The following is a 21,041-nucleotide window of genomic DNA, read 5'->3' on the forward strand; positions in this document are numbered from 1 at the left end:
AAAAACATCAGGGGTAAAACCTGTACTTTGCTCAACTAAAAACTGAGACAGAGCATCAAAGGGATTTTCTTGCCATTTCTGGTTCTGGTTCTCGCCGTTCTGATTTGCAAGTCCCCAGGGACTACTTGGTAGCAGCGCTGGTTCTGCTCAGGGTGACCTGCCACGCCCACCCATGGCGCACTCTTGACCAGAGGCAGCCTCTCCAAATGTCTGAGGGGATGGCTGTCAGAGGGGCTCTTCAGCACCAGCCCAGCTCACGTTCCAGAGTGCCCTACATCTGGGGGAACCACAGGAAGGAATCAATGGATAAAACAGGATGCAAGGGCAGAGCAACAGGAAGAAAAGTTGCCCCACCCCCCACCAGTGGTCAGTGCTGGGGGGAAACCACAGTGGGCTGGAGAAAGGTCACATGCTGGGAGGCAGACATGCCTCTGAAGGGCCTTCCTTCTCTAAAGAAATGGTGCCAGCCAGGCCCGGCCCGCTCACCTAGCTCACCTGTGCTACCCCCTTCCCTTGGCAATTCAGCCATCTGAAGTGAGAATGGGACCTCAGAGGCTTCAACCAGTGGTCCCTCACAGGATGCCCACACAGGCATGCTCCTGCACCCCCAGGGACCAAGGATACACAAAGGAAACTGCCCTCAAGTCAATGGCTACTAGGGCCCCTGGGGAAAACTGGTTTAGCCAAAGCACGTGGGGGGGGGCCTTCCCTGGGGGTGACCCAGCCCAAAGTCACCAGACCCCCAGCTCTCCGAAACCACTCCCCTAGAGCAAGGGCAGAGAAACACTCCAGGAACCCAGCTGGACCCCAACTGGTACTCAGTCCCCATTAGATGGAAAACCTGAGGTCGCCAGAGGAGTTCCATCTGTAAGTTCTGCCGGTTTTACAAACCTGGGTGTTGGGCAGAAGCAAATTAAAGGAGCTGTGCCTTTTCCAGAGAAGGGAGAGCTCAGTCTTTGGCTGGGCCCACTCTCCCCCTTCTGCTGTAACCCCACGACCACTATGCCAAACAACTCTTGGCACAACCTGAGACTGTCATGGGCAAGCGGGGCTGAGCCAACAGGGGTGCTGGGAGAACTTTCTGACACCAGGAGGGGTGTGGGTGGAAGTTTCTGATGCATGGGAGGGCATCACAGGCACTGCCTTCCTGCTCGTAGGTCTATGGCCTCGCTGTTGCTCTGTAACCTGGCACCTTGACCTTGTCTAATTCACGGGATCCTCCAATGGCCTCCCCCACAGCTGATCTATGCCACTGGCCTCCCCCACGGCTGATCTATGCCAAGGCCCAGCACTTCTCATCCCCAGGCTGAGCCACCTGTGACCCTTTCTCACACAAGCACAGCGGCCGAGGAGGACCCCGCAGACAGCTGCTACGGTCATAAAAATAACACACTCCCCACCAAACTCCAAATCACCACCAATACATTTTATTTGAGGGAGGGAGACAAGGTCAAATCTTATCGGGAACTTTTAAACCAAATAGTATGAAAGACCGCGGCCTGCCTAACTTCCGGGCATTGACAAGCACGCAGGGAAGCAGATCCCACACCTAAGTCCTCACCATGGAACTGACCAGAGGAGCGTTTGAGGAGGGAGACACATTCAGAGAAGTCACATGATTTCCTTTCGGAAGGTGCCACCTTCGTGTCAGAGGAGTAGTGTTGAGAAACATGAAGGCAGTACCTAGTGGGAGCTTCCAAGCACAGGCCTGGACATAATGATGGCCTCGTGCAAGGGGCCCAGGCCCTATTTACAAAGCAGAAGAGCAGTGCTCGCAGCTGAGCTGCAGGATGATGGCTGGGGCTGTCGTGGGTATGAGTGGGGTGGGGGGTGGGATCTGACCCAGTGAGCCTTTTCCCATCCTAGCTGGGCCTCTGTGAGCCACTCTCTGGCCCCTTGCGCAGGGCAGACTCGGCAAATCTGTGAAGGAAGGGGGTTCTGCCTCAGTTCTCCAGCCTCACCCGCACCTTCCCAGGTCTAACGGGTAACCCATCCCCTGGGGGCAGGCTCCCCCCTCAACCTCCCCTTCTGGATAGACACACGGCAAACGTGGAAACCAAAACCCCGCTAGCCGGAGCACAACGAGGTGTTGCTAGGTCGGACTCATCTGACAGGTGCCCAAGATGACCACGCCCCACCTGCGGTGGCCAGGCTGAGACACTGTGTTTTTTTCAGGGGCTTCAGGTTACTCCAGGGCAAAGCACGATCCTGAGGACACCCGGCGGAAAAGCAAGCTGGAGCCTCGGAAAAGCTGGCCCTGGATTGGAAGGAACAGGTGGGTCAGTGACCAGGGAGGTCACACTTCTCGTCCCGCCCCAGGGCAAGGCCAGCAGGAGCCAAAGGAGGGGACCAGCGGCTCAGAGACCCCAGGATCGGGGGTGGGGGGCGTAGGCTGGCAGTCCTAAAGGGCAAGGTCAGAATATGCCCTGTACTGAAGCACGAGGGGGCAGTTCGGTTCCTGTCGAAGTGCGTCCAGTGTTGCTGGAGCTAAGAGGAGACTCGTTGCCCTTCTGGCTTCAGAGACTTCTGGGACTCCCTAATGCCCATAGGACGTGAAGGAGGGAGGCCTGACTCAAGCTGCTGTGAAGAACGGGGTCTGCCTCTTGCCCCCACTGCTTCCCTCCCATCCATCCACTTCTCAGCCCTGAGGCCTGTCGGGGTGCTGGTTTGACTTCAAGGCAAACCAAGGCTAGGCCAAGGCAAGGGTCTGCCCTGCGCCAGACGCCTGCATCCGTGATCTCTGGGACCAAGGGCTCCAGGCCGGCAGGAGAGTGCTTGGGCAGAGAACACAAAATCCCAAGACTGGCACCCACGCCACGTGGCCCAGCTCAAGCCTCAGGTTCTCCCGGGCAGTGGGGATGTCTTGCGGAAGCGAGGGGTTGGCCTCAGACACGGCAGCGATGTTACTCAAGGGCTAAGATATTGGGCTTTAGCACCTACTCCGTGGGCTCCCTCAGAGTTCTCCTTCTCAGAATCTTTAAGAGTTGAAGAAAGGGAGACTCTTTCACAAAATCAGTAAGGAAATTCAGATCTAGCGCTCTCCCATCCTTTCTAAAATCAAGTGAAAATTTAACGAAAATGCCTTAAACCAGGCGTCTGTATTCTTAATGCACCCTATGACAACATCGGGCCCCGAGACAATCTCTCATCTTTCTGCACAATGCAAAGCCCTCAAAACCAACTGACCTGACTGGTGTGGGGGAAGAATGGCGGGTGGGGGTGGGGGGGAGACACGCCTCTGTTGGGAGCTTGCTTACCTGCACACTCAGGTATTTCCAACAGTGGATCCAAGACTTGAACACGGGGGAGTACGGGGGAAGCCCGGCCTGCAGCCTACCCAGGAAGGAGAGCACATCAGACCCACTGAACGGGGGGAGATGGCTCAGCCAAGGAGAAGGAGAGCTCAAGGAACGTCTTGGAGCTGCCACCACCCACATCCCCAAATCACGGACGCAGCCTGGGGTGGGGGCGCAGTGAATCCCAGAGGATGCTGGGGTACCTGGCGGGTGGTGGGGGTGGCCAGCCTACGCACAGACCAGGCAGGAGAAAGCAGAGCGCCGGGGACAGGCTGAACTGGACGCCCTGCCCCCCACAGCCCCGGCAGGTTGCCTGGAGGAGGGGCGCACACCTACCCGCAGTTGTTCACAGCCATGAGGTCACCGACCAGCAGGAAGGGGTAGGTCAGCATGCTCACTGCAATCTGAAACCCAGGGAGACCGGAGTGGCAGTGACGCCACGACCACCATTCCCGACTCAGGGAGCAAGGGCATACTGTGCCAATACCCTACACCCGGGCCTGCCTCTAGCTATCACCAGAGCCAGCCTCCCATGCCCCACTCGGGCCCGCAGGGAAGGAGAAAGGGCAGCTGGCTGAGCCGCTGGCTTGACTTACCCCCATCACAAATTTGGTATAGCTCCGGATGGCCAGGGCCTGGCTGAACTGGAGACAGAAAGGAAGACCAGTTTGTTACAGGCACTGCGGGCGGCCCTTCAGAGAAGCACTCTGGCCCCACGCTGCCTGGTCTGGGGCCCCCCAGCCTGACCCCATACACTGGCCTCACACCCCATCTGGGCTTGGGTCCCCTCACACCACAGCAGATACGGTGTTCCCTTCTAGGGTCTGCCAGTGGCTTTGGTGGCCTTGGAGCCGGAGCCAGAGCCAAGAGAACCCCTGAAAGGCAGAAGCAGGGGGAGTATAATAATAGGACTCCCGAGACCCAGCCTGGGATGGTGAGGAGCAGAGGTGAAGACCCCGTTAAGTAGGATCATACCAGCTGCTGGCCTGTGCATCCCACCAAGCTGTGAGTTCCAAAGGTCTGGCCTGTGTCTGCCTTGATCAGTGTCCAGGTCTCAGCACACACTTGGTGCTCAGTAAGTGCTTACTGAGTGAGAAAACAGATACCCACCCAACTCCCCAGATGCAGAATCCTGGTCCTGCAGCAAAAGGAGAGGGGAAACTCTCAACTTGTGGCCATCCCCTACCTTACCAAGCTCTCACCCCCTTTGGACCCCAAAATCTGAATCCTACTTTGCCTAGAAAACAGCCCCTCACTAGGAAGGGGGACCTCCCTGTGCCTCAGCCTCGTGCCACGTGGCCATCCCAGCAGGCGGATACCCTGCAACCTCGGACACGGCCTTGCCCAGCCCTCTGTGGGAACGGCAGCCTCATCTGAGCCTTTAAGCCACACAGAGAAGAGCACCTGAAAACCCCTTTCCATAAAGCTAGAGAAAGCCAATCAGCTGTGGGACACCACAACCCCCAGGGCCCCAGCCTTGCTGTGTATGTGATGGCAGCAGCTCCCCCATCCACAAGGCCCTAAGAAAGCGGCAGACCCCAGGTATGTGGGAGCTGGTCTCCAAGGAACCAGTTGAATTTGCTGACACTGAAAGGCCAACAGGACTCACCTACCCACGTCAAATGACCAGACCCAACTTCCCGCTGAGCAGAGGGCTCTCAGTTGGGGTGGGGACATTCCTCACCACACAGACACATACCCAGACACAGACGCACACAGACCATGAGCCCCCACCCCACCCCACGAGGTAACTCTGACAGACAGGTCCCCAGCTTGCTTATCCTCCTGGGGCTTGCAATCACGCTGTTAGAATGTCTGGCTCCCAAAAATCTCCCGCCCATCACTGCTCCCAACTCATCCTGGCTCAGGCCGAGCCACTCAATCCATCAGGTCTCTAGATACCTTTCTTAAACAAGCACCTTTTAGCATCTCAAAACTAACGCTTCCCTGTGCCTGACCCAGGCTGCTAAGGACTGTGCAGACCAGGCTGTATAGATAGACCAATGCTACCGAAATAGTGGGGTACATCTGCAGGGACACTTCCCAGGCAACCTAGAAAGCCTCAAGGCCGGGCAAGGAGCCCCTGGCCCGGGACAGGGAAAGACCTAGTCCCAACCCTGTCGATTCCTAGCCAAGTGCTTCAGGAGAGCCTTTCAATCTCTGGGTCTCAACTTTTTACCACTAAATTGGGACATTACACCTGCACTGTTCCCTTCACAACTGGGGTGCTGTTGGGATCAAATGTCGTAATGTTCACATAAGCATAAAACATCAAGCAAAAGTTAAAGGGTTATGAGCTAGTCTGTGTCCTGACTTCCGGATTCACTGTTGGGTCATCACCTTGGAAAAGCTGGGGTCTGTTTTATTTCTAAAGCTGCCCAAGAGGGGCACTCCATGAACTCCTCCAGGTCTGGTTACGGATCTTGAATCTCCTCTCTCTTGAGCCCACTCTCCTCAGAGGCAAAGCTGATCCCAGCACAAGAGGTCCTTTTAGGGGGCGCCTGGGTGGCTCAGTTGGTTAAGTGTCCAATTCTTATTTCAGCTCAGGCCACGATCTCAAGTGTCCTGGGAATCGAGCCCCATGTCGGGCTCCGAGCTCAGTGGGGAATCTGCTTGGGACTCCTTCTCCCTCTGCCCCTCCCCCAACTCGTGGGTGCGCGCGCACGCGCGCGCGCTCTCTCTCTCTCTAAAATAAATCTTTAAAAAAAAATAAAGGGTGTCCTCTTGGACTACTCCCCAGAGACCCTCTCTAGCCCTGAGGGCCTGGTGCTAAGGATCGCAGGGTCCTGAATCTACCCCAGACCCTGGGTATCAGCAGTACATGGAAAATTGACAAGTCCTTGTTCCAACCAACCTGGGAACCTGGATTCTGGTCGTTTCCCAGCCCCCCTGGGGTGTCACTCACGCTGTCATCCACCAGGTAGGCATTGATGAAGTGGGCCAGCAGGTTACAGCCCCACAAGAATACCACATCTCCCAGGAGGTGAGGGATTAAGCCGCTAAAAAACAAGGTGAGCAAAGATAAGCAGGGGGAGGGAGGGGACCATTTCTTGGGGGCTCCATGCCCAGGAAGGAGATAAGGATGTTCCAAGCTCAAAACATCAGCATATCCAAAGTACAGCCTCAGGAAAACAGCCTCCAGGGGCCATGTGGGCCGGCAGCTAGCCACACCAGGAAGAGAGGGGTTCTTTTCTCCATGGGGGGGGGGGTTGTCGCAGGCCACATCTGAAGCCACAAATTAAAGTCTCACAAGTGGTTTTCCAACCACAGAGATATGAATGTTGCTAAATCTGGGATTTTCAAATGCAGATTAGGAAATAGGGTCTACACATTTATATTTTCTCCTGGACTCTACCTAATCCACTCCCACAAAGCACTTGGCTTGATGCATCTGTTGTCTTCACCCCTAGAATGTTCCACTGAAGACATTCCATACAAGCTTCTGCAAGGAGGGCTGACTGTTAAAAGAGATGGCCTTCAGAAGAAACAGCCCTCCAAATTGCTGCAAAAGACCCCAAAAATACAGGCAAAAGGCCAGACGGAGATCAATGAGTCCCACGTGCTGCTGCTGTTTCTTTCAATGTGTTTATTTGCTTGTTTAGATACAGAGCGACCTGGAAAACTCTCCAGGAGAAGAATGGCTATCTCTTGGGAGGTGTGGCAGAGAGTTCTGAATATGCAAAACTCTTATTTCAAAATATTTGAAGAGTTCAAAAGAATATGCACCATGATGGAACTAGAGGGTATGATGCTGAGCGAAATATGTCAGTCAGAGAAAGACAATCATCATCTCTGATATGATCTCTCTGATATGAGGAATTTGAGAGGCAGGGTAGGGGGTCTGGGGGGTAGGGGAGGAAAAAACGAAACAAGATGGGACCAGGCAGGGAGACAAACCATAAGAGACTCTTATCTCAGGAAACAAACAGAAGGTGGCCAGGGGTGGGGGGTAGGGAGAGGGTGGTTGGGTTATGGACATTGGGAAAGGTATGTGCTACGGTGAGTGCTGTGAAGTGTGTAAACCTGGTGATTCACAGACCTGTACCCCTGGGGCAAATAATACATTATATGTTAATAAAAATAATTAATAAAAAAAGAATATGCGCCACACATCGAGGTGATAAGGGATATGAAGAAACTGAAACTTCGCAAATGCCATCGCCAATCTTGATGCCTCCACCTGTGCTCAGACTAACCACTCACACGCGTTCTGGGGCCTTCTTGGTGTGGTAACACGTACAGGTGTCACCCGGACCGCACACATGTGAAGCACAACAGAACCCGACAAGCAGGCATGTGTCGAGTCAGAATCCCTTCATACCCGGAAAGAGGGCTCTATACAGTGAGTGTGAAAACGACCAGAGGTGGTGACATGTCGTTTTATGTTCTGATGTACCCTTTATGCAAACACATACTTATTCACATAGGCTTATACGTATGCATACGTATGTGTACATGTATGTGCATGAATATAAGAGTGTGAGTGTAGGGGCACCTGGGTGGCGCAGTGGGTTAAAGCCTCTGCCTTCGGTTCAGGTCATGACCCCAGGGTCCTGGGATTGAGCCCCACATCGAGCTCTCTGCTCAGCAGGGAGCCTGCTTCCCCCTCTCTTTCTCTGCCTGCCTCTCTGCCTACTTGTGATCTCTGTCTGTCAAATAAATCAAATCTTAAAAACCTAAGTGTGAGTGTGTGTGCGTGTGTGTGTGTGTATTTATCAAGGCCTGGCGGTCCTAGCACTCCCGACATGGAGGACCAGATAGTGCCTCACTGTGGGGGGCTGACCTCTGCACTGCAGGATGGCTAACAGCATCTGGGGCCTCTACCCACCAGCTGCCAATTGTGACAACCAAAAGCCATCTCTAGACATTTCAAGCATCTCCTGGGGGCAAAACCCCCTCCTGGTGAGAACCATATACACACGTGTGCACCTACATGGTCATTTCTTGGTTAAGTGAGACCCTACATAGAAACCCCTGACCAACTACAAACCACAGTGAATGAACAGGGAACCCCATTATCCAGTATGTTACGTACATAACAGCGTGTCGGTCCCAGCCCAGACCTTAACAAGGCAAAAACAAAAGACAGCTGTCCGGCGTGGCTCTGAGGTCTGCTTGTGGTTTATTCCATCTGGACACGGTCTTTTCAGTATAAGCTTTCTGTTTTATAGGTGACCTAAGGTGGGCGTGAGACACCCAGGAGGGTGGGGGTCTGTGGGCCTCAGGAGGCAACAGGCCCCTGCTGCTGGCTGCTTGGCACAAAGACAGGCCCAGCAGAGTCATGTGTCCTGACTTTCCAGAAGCCAGAGATCAGATCGTTTCGTGCAACACCTGCCATGTTAAACATGGTAGCCCAGCTCAGCAAGATCCGCCCGCTCCCATCCCCAGCACCAAGGGACATGGTCTGGCAGAGGGCCAGTCAGTCTGTCTCCCCGCCCCCTGCCCCCTCCAACCCCGTGTGCTGGACAAACAGTACCATGTCTGTGCGAGCTGTGATCTGCAAAGGGCCGAGCAGCTTTGGTCCCGGTAATCCGTGGCTCACACATGCCACGGAGCTCTACGGAGCCAGAATGCAGCTGCGCGGGAGGGGCAGAGCCCCATGGTTAGTCTGAGCCTGGCGGCTATGGCCTGAGAAGTCGAGAAGGTGTCTGTTAGTAGAGCCATGCCAAGAGGCCAGCTATGGGGTACAGAAACTCACGTACACAAAGAATCCCAGCAGACCCTCCTCTTTGAAAATCTTCCCGATGGAGCTCAGCACACCACTGTGAAGAAGGGAAGACAGGAATATGAGGTACCCCGGTCACCTTGGAGCTCAGCCCCTGGTGAAGAGGGGAGCCCACCATCCTGCTTAGAACTGAGCCGGCTAGTCCTGGCTTGGATGGGGACGTAGGTGGGTTGGGGGGAAGGCTCTGTTACCAGGCAGAACCCAAGCAGCGAAGACGAGAGGGCGCTTGTCTCGGGGTGAGGGGTATTTACAGTTTACAGAGATGGGAAAGCCCTCACCCCAGGAGAAGCCTAGTGGTTCCCTGCTGCTACTTTCTGGGGATCTGGTGGAATTTGGCCATTAGGCTTCCAGTCTGGGCTACTGCAAAGGCAACAGCCCTTCTGTCTGAAGCAGCCTTCCGGCAGAGAAGGCCTGCATGCCCAACAGCGGGACAGCAGGAGGGGTAGCAAGTGGGGACCCACCTGCCCATGGGGCAGAGAAGGAACAGGGGGCCCTGCAGGAGATGCTGGAACCAGACAGCCCAGATGCAGCCTGGGAAAAGACACAGCCCCCGCCCCCCACCCCCAGCAGAAGCTCAGAGATCCAAGGACAGGCTGCCGCCTTAGGTATGAAATGCAAAAGAGGTTCAAGAGCCATCTCTGGGACCTGGGGCTAGTGATGCCGAGCAGCCTGTCCTACGTGGACCTCCTCCAAAGCCTAGGCAGCAGGGGAAACCTAAAAGAAAGCTGGAGATGGTGGGAGCCAAAGCCCTAGTGCTAGGCTGCTCCCAGGCCCCTGCCCTGCCAGGCCCCACAGCCCTTCTTCCTGAATGCAGCTTGGCCCACCGGGGTTCTGAGCCGCATCCTCCCCTCCGGCTCCTGTCTACCACCATTACATTTCAGTTTGGGACAATAGGCCAGTTTCCCACTAGTGAACCCAAATGGGGCCATGGCAGTGGAACCACAGGACGGCTATAGAAACAACAGAAGCCAGGAACTGAGAGTCTTAGGAAGGGTCCCAGAGACTGTCCTCCTGCCATGTGCCTTTAGCCTCCACCCACTGTCCTACACTGAGCTTTAGGGGCCCAGGGAGGGCAGAACTGCCACAGGGGAGGGAAGCGGCCCCATGGCTATGGCCCCACAGCTACGTACCCACAGCTCCCAGCTCAGGGCCGGGCACAACAGATGCTGGGTGATTACCGGTGAACCACTGAGGGGACAGGCCCACGCCCACAGGGGGAAAGCCTCTTAGCAGAAAACGAAATGAGCTAAATGGTTTAGGGCATAACGGAGGGTCCAGGAGAGAACCCTCGCTCAGTCCCGAGGGGCACAATCTGAGCCAACTCCGCTCCCACTCACCCCCTCTGCAGGGCTGCCAGAATCAGCCAGGGCAGCCCTGGACATGCGATGGAGAGGAGCAAAGGCCCGGGACATCGACCATAGCAGCCCCTGCCATGTTCCCCTGAAGCCAGCATGAGACCGAGGGCAGAAGAGGGACAGCACCTGACCCCAGCGAGGCCTGTCCCAGCAGACTCTGAGTGGCCGCTCCTGCCAGTTCTGAAGAATTACCCACCTGTACTTGGCCTCCCGTCCCACAAATTGGACCATGCAGCGCATTGAGATGACTGAGGAAAAAGAAACACACAAGGGTGACATGGTGGCCAAAGCACAGGGCAACCCAGTGTGTGTGTGGAGGGGGGGCGGTTGCCTGCTGCCGTGGCCACCGTGCATGACCTGTGTCAGCGCAGGAGGGCAGGAGGGCCTCAGGGATTCCCATCACACCCCATGACCATGGCATCCCGTTTCTTCTGCCCAGGAAGGGCCCTGGCTCCCTCTGGACAGGACTCCCCGCCAATCTCTCCTCAGTGCGGTTCCAGGAAAGGACCCCCACACGACTGTACTTCCCGGTGATCCACCACCGCCTGCCTGGCTACAGCCCACGAGGGGTTACCCCACAGCGGAGAAGCCGTCTCCCCTGGGGTGGCTCACCATGCAGGGGGTGGGCCAGCATGCGGGACACACACTGCATCATCATCTCGTAGGAGGTCTGGAAGAAAGCAGAGGGTGAGGACTCGGTCTGCCCTCTCTCGGGACCTGGCACTCCCGGGGAACCACAAGCTCTTACAAGGGAAAAACTGGGATCCCACAGCTCCCGGTGGGGTCAGACAACCTGGGATCACCCCACTTATCAGCCAACCCCCCTTCCCTCCACCGAGGAGTGCTACTGAGTCTTGCACTAGACCCCCTGATAACCAAGAGGCTTTCTGGTATTCTTTACGGTATGCAGACAGGGTTCCTTCCATGTCCTACCCTAGCCACGTGTGTGAGTGTACGCGTGCGTGCGCACGCGTGCGCGCGCACACACACACACACACACACACACACACACACGAGGAGCCAAATCTGTGTCTCTTCAATGACCCAGCCCACTCTGCAGTGAGAAATAATCAGACTGCCCTCCTAGGGCCCCTCCCTCTCCCAGCTCTAGATACCCACCTCTTTCACTACTTTCTTCAGAGAAGTCTTCATGTCATCCTTGTTGGAAACCTGCTCGATCTCATCTGGAGGAAAAACCTGAGATACAAAAAACAAAGGAGTGGGGCCCATGGCTGGCTCCGTCGGACAGCATGCAATTCTCAATCTCAGGGTTGTGAGTTCGAGCTCAAGCCCCAAACGGGCGTCACGCTTACTTAATTAAAAACAAAACAAAATAAAACAAAGGAGGGCCAAAAGCAAAGTATAGCTATATCTTTTAAATGTCATACTTAAGAGACAGGGATAGCAGGAACCATCTCCTGCAATCTTCCCTGCAGCTGGGTCCACCTCCAGTAACTCCAGGGCTGGAGCTCCAGGGGTTGGGGGAGAGACCCTGCTGGCACGGTGTCACAGTTGTGGGCAAGCAGGAGGACTACAGGGCAGGATACCTCCCAATCAAGGAGACACAGTCCTGGGCCGCCAGGGTGCAGAGCCCTGGCTACGGCGCACACAGCCACCTCTGGGGCTGGCGGGGAGCTGAGGAGAACCTCAGGCAACTGCTCCTGGCTTCGCCCCAGGCTCACCTTCTTCATACTGCCCCGGGTCACAGTGGAGAGGGCGTTGGACATCAGTCGGGGGCTAAGGCCTCGGAAGAGCCCTATCTTCCCATCCACCTGCACGATGTACTTGGCTATAAGAAAGCAGAGATGGCCGCATCACGTCCGGGGCCAGACGAACTCACTCCAGGTCACACTCACTCCCAGACCAAATGTGTCCTGTCCCTCAGTCACGGAAGGAGCAGCTTTCTATCCAAAACTCCAGAAGCAATTGGGCCCCAACTCCAAAGTCTTCTCTAGCCCATTTCTCTGGGTAAAACCTTCAGAATGTATTTTCAACCAACAAAGTCACATATTTTAACTTTGAAGAAATATTTGGCAAGCTGGGATATGGTATTTTAACTCAGCAACTTCAGTACTACAACCCAGAAACCACTTCTGTTGCTCATAAAAAATGTTTCTCTTGGGGCGCCTGGCTGGCTCGGTCAGGGGAGCATTCAGCGCTTGATCTCGGCATCATGTGTTCAAGCCCCACACTGGAAAAATAAATTAATTTTTTAAAAAATGTTTTCCTTGGGGGCAAGAAAAAAAGGAAAAAGGCAGAGAGTGCCCACAGGCAACGATGAAGTTTGCAACCTAAGGGAGGAAGAAAGGGAAAAAGGAAGAAAGAACATTCCCTGAGCACACCACGGAGAAGGCCGTCCTCATCCTGTCACTGTCCTGTGCTGCGCCCAGGCTCCCACCTGGTACACATTAGCATTTATGAATCTCAGCAGGGGGTGGGGAGAGTAGGTGGGGGTGGGGGGATGGGACACAGCTAGTGGAGAAGTAACCAAAACAGGCACCAGTGAACTGTTCTATAGAGAAAAACATAAGCAGTCAGGAAAGTTGGACCCTACCTGAATGAGTCAGTGCTTTTTTTCTTTCTTTTTAAGATTTATTTATTTGAGACAGAAAGTGAGATCACGTGAGGGGTAGGGGGAACAGATGGGGGCGACAAGCAGAGGAAGGACAAGTAGACTGCACTGAGCCTAGAGCCCAAAGTCACGTTGATCCCAGAACTGGAGATCATGACTTGAGCCAAAACCAAGCTTAACCATCTGAGCCACCCAGGTGCCTCTAAAGATTTTATTTTTTTTTAAGTAACCTCTGCACCCAATGTGGGCCTCGAACTTCTAACCCCAAGATCGAGTCACGTGCTTTACCAACTGAGCCAATCACATGCTCTATCCAAAGTTCTATTATTTTAATATAAACTTTTGAACTACGTTCAAAAAGGTGATGTATTCTTTTTTTTTTTTTTAAGATTTTATTTATTTATTTGACAGACAGAGATCACAAGTAGGCAGAGAGGCAGGCAGAGAGGAAGGGAAGCAGGCTCCCCGCTGAGCAGAGAGCCCGATGCCGGCTCAATCCCAGGACCCTGAGATCATGACCTGAGCCAAAGGCAGAGGCTTTAACCCACTGAGCCACCCAGGCGCCCCAAAGTGATGTATTCTTATAAACCTGCATACCTAGAATAGAAGCTAGCAGAACTTTCTCCCAGATACCTTGCTCCCCTCCCAGACCCAACTTCAGCTCCTTAGCACCACGCAGTGGCAGGAACCAGCAAAAGTGCCTTTCTCTCCAAGGCAACATGTCCGCCAACCCAACAAATTCAATGTCACTGCTAGAACAGGCTTTCAGTGGGGCCGGAGAGCACCTGTTCCCTGCATATGTGGCTTTCTGAGATGAGGGTGGGGCTGGAAAGAGAGGAATAGGAGGGGACCAGACACTGGGTGACATGGCAGGGTGCCCTGCTTCACAGAGTGAACAGGCAGGAGGAAGGTTTGTTTTGGGGGAGGGGAGCTCCAGGCAGCGAGAGAGGCAGGCAGGATAAAGCCTCAGTGTGACCAAGAGTGAGTCACTTAGCCTCTTTCTATCCGATTTGCCCACCAGTAAAAAAGGAGAAAGGATGGGGTGCCTGGGTGACTGAATCAGTTAGGCATCTGCCTTCGGCTCAGGACATGATCCCCGGGGTCCTGAGATAGAGCCCCGCATTGGGCTCCCTGCTCAGCGGGAAGTCTGCTTCTCCTGCTCCTTCTGCTGTTCCCCCCTCTTGTGCTCTCTGGCTCTGTCTCTTGCTGTCAAATAAATTAATAAAATCTTAAAAAAGAAAAAAAAGGAGTAAGGACCCCTTTCCCCTTCATCTCAGAGGTGATGTAGGAATAAGTAAGAGCAGAGAAAGGTATAAAATATCCCTATGGCCCAGCCAGGGCTCAGTCATTCCACAGTCTCTCTGCAGTCCCTGGAAAAAACTCTCCAGGCTGTTACACCAAAGAACATCATGACAGCTGTGGCACTTTCCATCACGACCTGGAGAGGAGTAGATATTGTCTAGATAGGAGACAGCTGAGCCCCCTTGCTCACATGAGAGCAGGCACGGTTATGTTCAACTGCCCAACGGCTGTCTGTTTACATCTGGATGGAAACAACATTTCTCCACTCAGGGTGAGTGGGGGCACAGAACTCTGCTCATCTCTGCAAGATGCAAGATGTGGGTCAAGATCCCTTCACCCTGAGTGCTTTTGGGAATCACTGTGTGACACGAGGAAAGGCAGTCTGGGTTCTGACCCTTGGTCCCTCGTATGGCCAGAGCACGCACAGAAGCCACCAGGAGAGGCTGGCAGCTCGCTGCCCCAGCTTCCCACAAACCCCGTGTTTACTCTGTACCCTATAGCTTCTCCATGCGAGTCAGGGCACCCGCCCACTTCTGTGACCCCCCCTCCCCTTCCCAGACTGTTTCTAAATAAAATCAAACGTGAACACACTTTCCCACAAAATGACATGTCTGGCCTGGCCATGGGCTCCTCAACACTGTGGTGGCAAAAATGGAAGAGAGCCATGACATCAGATTCTGCCAACAGTGTGTGGAATTAAAAAGAAAATGGCAGGGGGCGGGGAGGGGGCGCCTGGGTGGCTCAGTCAGTTAAACGTCTGCCTTTGGCTCAGGTCATGCTCCCAGGGTCCTGCGTAGGGTTTTCTAGTCAGCAGGGAGCCTGCTTCTCCTTCGCCCTGTGTGTGTGCTCACGCTCTCTCCCCAGCTCTCATTCTCCTTCAAATAAGGAAAAAATACAAAGTTAAAAAAAAAAAAACTTAAAAAAAAAAAAAGAAGGGTGACAGGAGGCAAAGCCCCAGGTTATTCGGCAGAGAGATTTCCAGAGATCATTCTGGACTGACCGAACAGGTATGAAGAGCAGAAGTGGAGGAAGCCTGGGGTGGGGTGGGTGGGGCATCAGCCTGACTGTGAACATGGAGAACGAGGGCACATTTAGAGAAGTCCAGTGAGGGTGGGCACTGGGAGACACTGATGGTACACTGGGATGGCCTGAGCCAGCCGGCGCCTGGAGGCCTGGGCATGAGCAGTAAGAGGCAGCCAGGTGGGCTCAGCAGCCCAGGCCGAGCTCCCCCGGGTGGGCTTCTGGGGAGAGACCTCCTAGCCAGCAGAGCCACAGTAGGAACTGTGGGGTGCTTGCACGAAGGGCCTGGATAAAGAAGCTGCCACGGCTTCGCGGACCAGGAGCGCAGGGGCCAGCAAAACAATCTGCCAAGCTCCAGCGGCCACTCAGGGCAGGCCGGAGGTGAACCGCGACACCCTAGGCACTGGCTGCTCTGTGCCTAGTGTGGGAAGATGCTCGAGGGGGCCCCACCGCCTGGGGAATGCAGGGGAAAGAGGAGGAAGGGAAAGAACCCAGGAAGCTGCTGGAAAAGGCCTCCTGCTGGCGTAGCAGCAAAGCAGAAACACTGGTAACAGGGCCAGAATGCTAGGAAAGCAGAGGGAAACCTCTCTGGACCCCCATTTTCAGGCACAACTTGGGGTGGCAGGGATAACAGGGGCCAGTGTCCAGGAACTGCAGGAGGTGGAGTTGGGCCAAAGCTGTCTTGTTCACCTGCTTCCACCCTAGCGACTCGCTGTCGATGGGCACACTTCAAACCCTTCCGCCCCCCTCACCCGTCGGACACAGGGTCATGCTCCCCTGCGTGTGCCCCGGGGCCAGCTGGGCCTGCTCCCGGCTGACGTTTCGTCTGTGTGGGCTTTCCAGCCTGGGAAGCAGACTCACCATAGGTGAAGAAGCTCGGCAGATAGAGGACCTTCCTCCCCAGCACATTGGTCCCAATGGTGGGGGGCATTGGCTCATGACCCACCTTCAGAATCAACAAACACAAGAAGGAAGGTCAGATTCCACTGTTGATCCGGCTCACAGCTGCTCATGCCCCCAGGCCTTTGCCTCTTCGCCCACACATTCCAACGGCGCTCCTGTTGGGTGTTCTCCATGGCAAAAGGTACTAGAAATGTCATCGGCAGTCTAGAACCATCAGCATCACACAGGCTCCCAACCAATGGAAATGTCTAGTCCCAGACCCCACCCCTACCACAATCCAAGTCACCCTGTCCCCCAACATTCTCACCTTTAAATTCCAGACATTTCCAGTGCAGAAAGCCCCCACCCCCTTTTATGTACTTTGAACCCTGCGCTCAACTCAGAATAAATCTCAGGTAATTCCCATCTCTGGGCTAACATTTCAGTCCGATCTCAATCCCAAAGGCACCAACACCCAAACACATTACACCCCCATCTCAGTCCCGAACTTCAGATGGCCCACCTCCTAGTAAGCCACCCCAGGGTGCACCCCACACTCAAGTTCCTGACTGCCCCCACTGGAGAGGCGGACAAGTCTGTCCCTCTGGCTCCCAGGCAGAGCAAACTGTTACCTCCAGTCCCGGACGCTCCTCAAACAATTCTTCATCTGTGTTCTAATCTTGATTACTTTCATATCCCTGTGACACAATGACCCCTTCATTTCTGTAGGGCTATCGTAATTCTTGCTGTATAGATGCTGGTTATAATTATAGTGCCCGTTAAACTCATGGGGGAGAGGAGAGGACACAGACACCCACACCCCTTGGGGGCGGGGGTGTCTCTCCTGAGGGGTGAGGCCATTTATGATGCTGCCAACTGATCAGGAGAGAGACTCTATGGCCAGGCAGGAGGCAAGGTATCTAGACCAGCACCTAAGTGGGGTGCGAGAAGTCCCCTTCCTGGGCAGTGGGCCAGGACACAAGCCCTGTCCCTCTAAGGAAGGCAGTCAAGCCCCTGGACCAGAACAGCTCCTTTTGGATGTAGCAGGGAGCAGAAATGGCAAGGTTGGGGAGCTCTGCCTTAAAAACTGGACTAGGTATGCTTCTAGCGTTTTCCTGGTCCAATTTCCTCTCTTCCTCACCTTAGTCAAGTGTTTTTGAAAGTTCTGGCTGTCACTTGGGGACGTCATTCTGAGCTAATGACAGATCACTGACTGTACATGAAGAAACCCCTCCATGATGGCCACTTTCTTTTCAAAAAAATGAAATTGTAGCCCAGGGGAGTTGAAGGAAAGGGATGAGCCATCTGACCCAAGCTGTTAGCCCTCCCCCTCTAGACCTTTCCCCTTCTGGGACAAATGCTCGAAGGTGTCAGAATCCCCTATTCCCTCCCCTCCTCACTGGAAAACCTTTAGTTTTGATTTTGTTCCATTCCATAGGTGCTATTCTCTTTACACCCTCAACTCCAAGTCTGAGCTACTACTGTTCTGTTGCTGTCTCACTCAGTCTAGTCACCATCTGGGGGTCCTAGCGATTCCACCCGCACCTTTAAATCTGCTGTGTCCCTTCACCCTAGAGCCCCCAAATCTGCTGAGTCTATTTAACTTCCACCTGGGGTTATCAAAGGCACATATCTCAGCCCCATTCCCCTCATCCTCAAGTTTCCCTTCTTTGTGCCCAAGTCACATGCAGCCTAGTTCATCCCCAGATCTTTTAAGCCAGTCCTCCCCCAGCCAGAGCTGCGGCTCTGCACCTGACACTGGCAGAGCCAGTTCCTCACCCTCAAACCTTCAACTCCTGAAACTTGACTTGGACGAACCCCGATCCGAGACTCCATGTTCTTGTCCACTTGATCTAGCCAACCCCCAAATCTGCCACTCCAATCCTGCCACCTGCCCGCCCCCGGACTGGGAGCTGCCATTCTGCAAACTATGGCTGATTCCCAAAGTATACGTAATTAAGATTTCACCTTGAAACATGTTACACTCAGCACCAGCTGGGTTCAGATCACAAAGACGACCTCTGTCACCCCGACTGGGGGCACCATCTTTACCCATCTAGTTCTTTTCACCCTCTAGTCTCCCTCATGCCCAATTCCCTCTTCAAATCACTCTTATTTCAATGCTCTTCTCACTGTACACCAAATCCACCATGAAGCCGCTCCTCATTTCGTTCCTGTGAAACCCCCTCCCTGCTCCCACCAATTCCTGATGTACTGCAGCATCCTCTATCCCAGAGATCCTCCTAGCTGCCACCCTAAAAACCCAGCCCTCACCCCATCTTGCTCTGTCAGATGAAAAACTCAGCTCCTGGTACCCTTGCTTCTCAGGTAACATCAGTTCCAAAGCCCCCACTTTCTCTCCCAAGTCTGTAATCTCTACTGCTGAAAACGCAGCCCTAATTCCTTAAGAAAATCAGCTCCCAAGTCATAACCAAATGCCAGTCTCAATCTTCCCCCACCAGCCATTTCCAAATCTCAGTCACCATGACATGCCAGTCAGGCATCTTCGTGTCCCTGACTGAATCTCCTCATTCCTTGTCATATTCCCAGTCACACCTAAAAATCTACTGCCCCATTCCTCGGACCCCAGATTTCAACTGCTCCCATGCCAACTGTATCTACCACTCTCTCGGTCCTGTTACAAAGACAGTAAATCTGGCGCCCATTCGCTTCAACTCCAACCTCAAATCTTGGTTGGCCTCCATGTCAATTTTTACCCTCCCTATTCCCTCCCTTCCTCACTAGAAAATTCTAGGCGAAATCTTCAGTTATCAGTCCCGGCTGGAACCACCCCTATCTAAACAGTGCCCATCTCAGTCTTGTCCACCTAATTCTGCCAAACGCACTCCTTCCACCCGGCATCCTTCCAGCTCAATCTCTCCCTTTCTCAAGCAGCCCACTTCACCTGCAAGCCTTGCCGGCCACCACCATACGCCAAGGGCCCCTGCATGGCTCCATTCCAGAGTCGTCCCTACCTTGGCCTCAGTTTCTGCCAGCCTCTACCTATCCTGGCACAGTATGTCCCACCGGCCCCTTCTGCCCAATTCCAAAACTCCATAACCCTTTCCCCCCCATACAAGGACTGTAAGTCCCATCTCTCCACCCCAGCTGTGACTTTCATTTTCTCTTCCAAATGCGTCATCCCTTTCCCCCTAAAAGCCTCCTCCTCCTCGGTCTCCTCTCCAGACAAATCGCCATCATACCCCTCCCCCACTGCGTCGCTCTATCTGTTCCCCTCCCTCAAAACGCGTCACCCAGCCCCCTCCTCCTACCAAATCTGTCGTCGCCATCAAATCCAGAGCCCCCTTCTGCAAACGCATAGCTCTTCCCTGCTTAATCCTTTGCCTTCGCCCTTTCCCACTAAATCCCCTTACCATTAAATCCACCGTCTCCCCCCCATCGCCCCCGCTTCCCCGAGTCTGATGCCCTTTCTTCTCTCCTAAATTTTTGGCCCTGGCCTCCAGTCCTTTGTCCCCTCAAACAGCTTTAAATCCATCTCTATCAAATCCCAAGCTCCTGCTACCCTCCCCCTTAAGTATGCGCTCTTCATCTAAATACTCTGTCTTGGCCCCCAATCCTCCTCCCCGCCCATTCGCCAAAACTTCCCGCCCCTCCCCCCATTTCTGTTGCTTCTTTACTCGCCCTAAAATGCTGCCCCTTCCCTCCTAAATTCATGGCCTCCGTTCCTTCATCCTCCAAATCCCTCTCCCCATTCCTTCGATCCCTCCCCTGCACCCACCAAAGTCCTTGTTCCTTCCATTCTCTCCCAAATCTGTCGCTTCCACCCCTTCGCCCCCTTTCCTGCACCCCCAAGTCCCTCAACGCTTCCTTTCTCTCTCACTCCTTCAACCTACTAAACCTGCCGACCTCGCCCCATCCCCAAATCCTTCGCCATAGATTCCTTGCCCCCATCCTCTTCCAGATCCCGGCCTGTCACCTTCACATCAGCCCCCACCTCCCTGCGGCGCCCTGGCCGCGCACCTGGATAAGCAGCTTCACGTAGAGCAGCGGGTGGCTGAGCGCCGTCACGCCCGCTCCCAGCGCCACGAAAAGAGCCTCGGTGGTCGGGGCGTTGTCCCCGGAGCCCAGGCCCCCGGACGCGCCGTCCATCCTGCGGGCGGAGGGCTGTGCCGCAGGCCGAGGGTGGCGGGGGTGTGCACGGTGTGCAGGCGGCGGATCGCGAGCCCGAGCCTCGACCCCCGCCGCCGCTCCACCGCGAGCTCCAGCTCCTGCTCCGGCTCCCGCCATCCCCGCGGCACCGCCGCGAGCCCAGCGCGCCACTTCCGGGTCCGAAGCCCCCATGGCGCGGGGCGGCGAGGTCACTCCCCGTCACGTGACGGAAGGGCGCCCCGCCCCTAGCAGGCGTCAGGGGGCGGGGCGGGGCCGCACCACTCGCGATTGCGGGGGAGCGCGGGTGTGTGGCGCGGCTAGTGGTACACGCCGGATGTGGCCTTCGGGCGCGATTGGGGACTGACCCCACGCTGGGTTGCAGGCCGGGGCTCAAGTGGTCGCGGGCGGCCCGGGCCGGGGGTTCCGGAAGTGTGAAGCCTGCCGCCTGCCGAGCCGCTCCCCCGGGAACCCCCCCCCGAAGGCGGCGGGGGCGGGGCTCAACGGCTGTGCCAGCCAGACGCCCCCAGTACGGTCTGAGGCGCTTCCAAGCCCCCTCCCCGGCTTGGTGAATTTTCTCCGCAGTTCTAGGCCCGCCCCTTTGCGGGCCGGAGCCCAGGCCCTGATGCCTTCGAGGCCTCCTCCCACAGTCTGAGCTCCTCCGCGCTCTCCAGTCTTGTCTTACCCCTTTATCCTCCCCACTGTGCCAAATTTAGGAGCCCTTTAGCTACTGTTGTCTCCCTCTTTTGTAGCTGAACGTTCCTTAGAGCCCACGGTTAGGA

General features: G+C 55.0%; 1 protein-coding gene across 4 annotated transcripts; it reads right to left on the bottom strand.

The window, feature by feature from the left end:
- Nucleotides 1-1,411: 1,411 nt before the first annotated feature.
- Nucleotides 1,412-20,498, bottom strand: MTCH1 (mitochondrial carrier 1). 4 transcript variants are annotated; one of them, XM_080806322.1, is made up of 13 exons: nucleotides 20,134-20,481; nucleotides 16,132-16,216; nucleotides 12,059-12,165; nucleotides 11,496-11,573; nucleotides 10,989-11,046; nucleotides 10,573-10,624; nucleotides 8,999-9,058; nucleotides 6,202-6,295; nucleotides 3,893-3,940; nucleotides 3,633-3,700; nucleotides 3,258-3,333; nucleotides 2,139-2,257; nucleotides 1,412-1,920 (listed from the first exon to the last, which is right to left on the bottom strand). In XM_080806322.1, exons 1-12 carry the CDS (start codon nucleotides 20,452-20,454, stop codon nucleotides 2,186-2,188), a joined length of 1,119 nt encoding a protein of 372 aa, XP_080662448.1. In that variant the 5' UTR covers nucleotides 20,455-20,481; the 3' UTR covers nucleotides 1,412-1,920; nucleotides 2,139-2,185. The 4 variants fall into 4 exon arrangements, with proteins under 4 accessions (XP_080662448.1, XP_080662446.1, XP_080662447.1 ...); XM_080806320.1 differs by having other exon boundaries at nucleotides 6,151-6,295; nucleotides 20,134-20,465; XM_080806321.1 differs by having other exon boundaries at nucleotides 1,412-2,257; nucleotides 20,134-20,498.
- Between the last annotated feature and the right edge of the window lie 543 nt (nucleotides 20,499-21,041).

The sequence above is a fragment of the Martes martes genome (assembly GCF_963455335.1).
Source record: "Martes martes genome assembly, chromosome: 6".
Lineage (NCBI taxonomy): Eukaryota > Metazoa > Chordata > Mammalia > Carnivora > Mustelidae > Martes > Martes martes.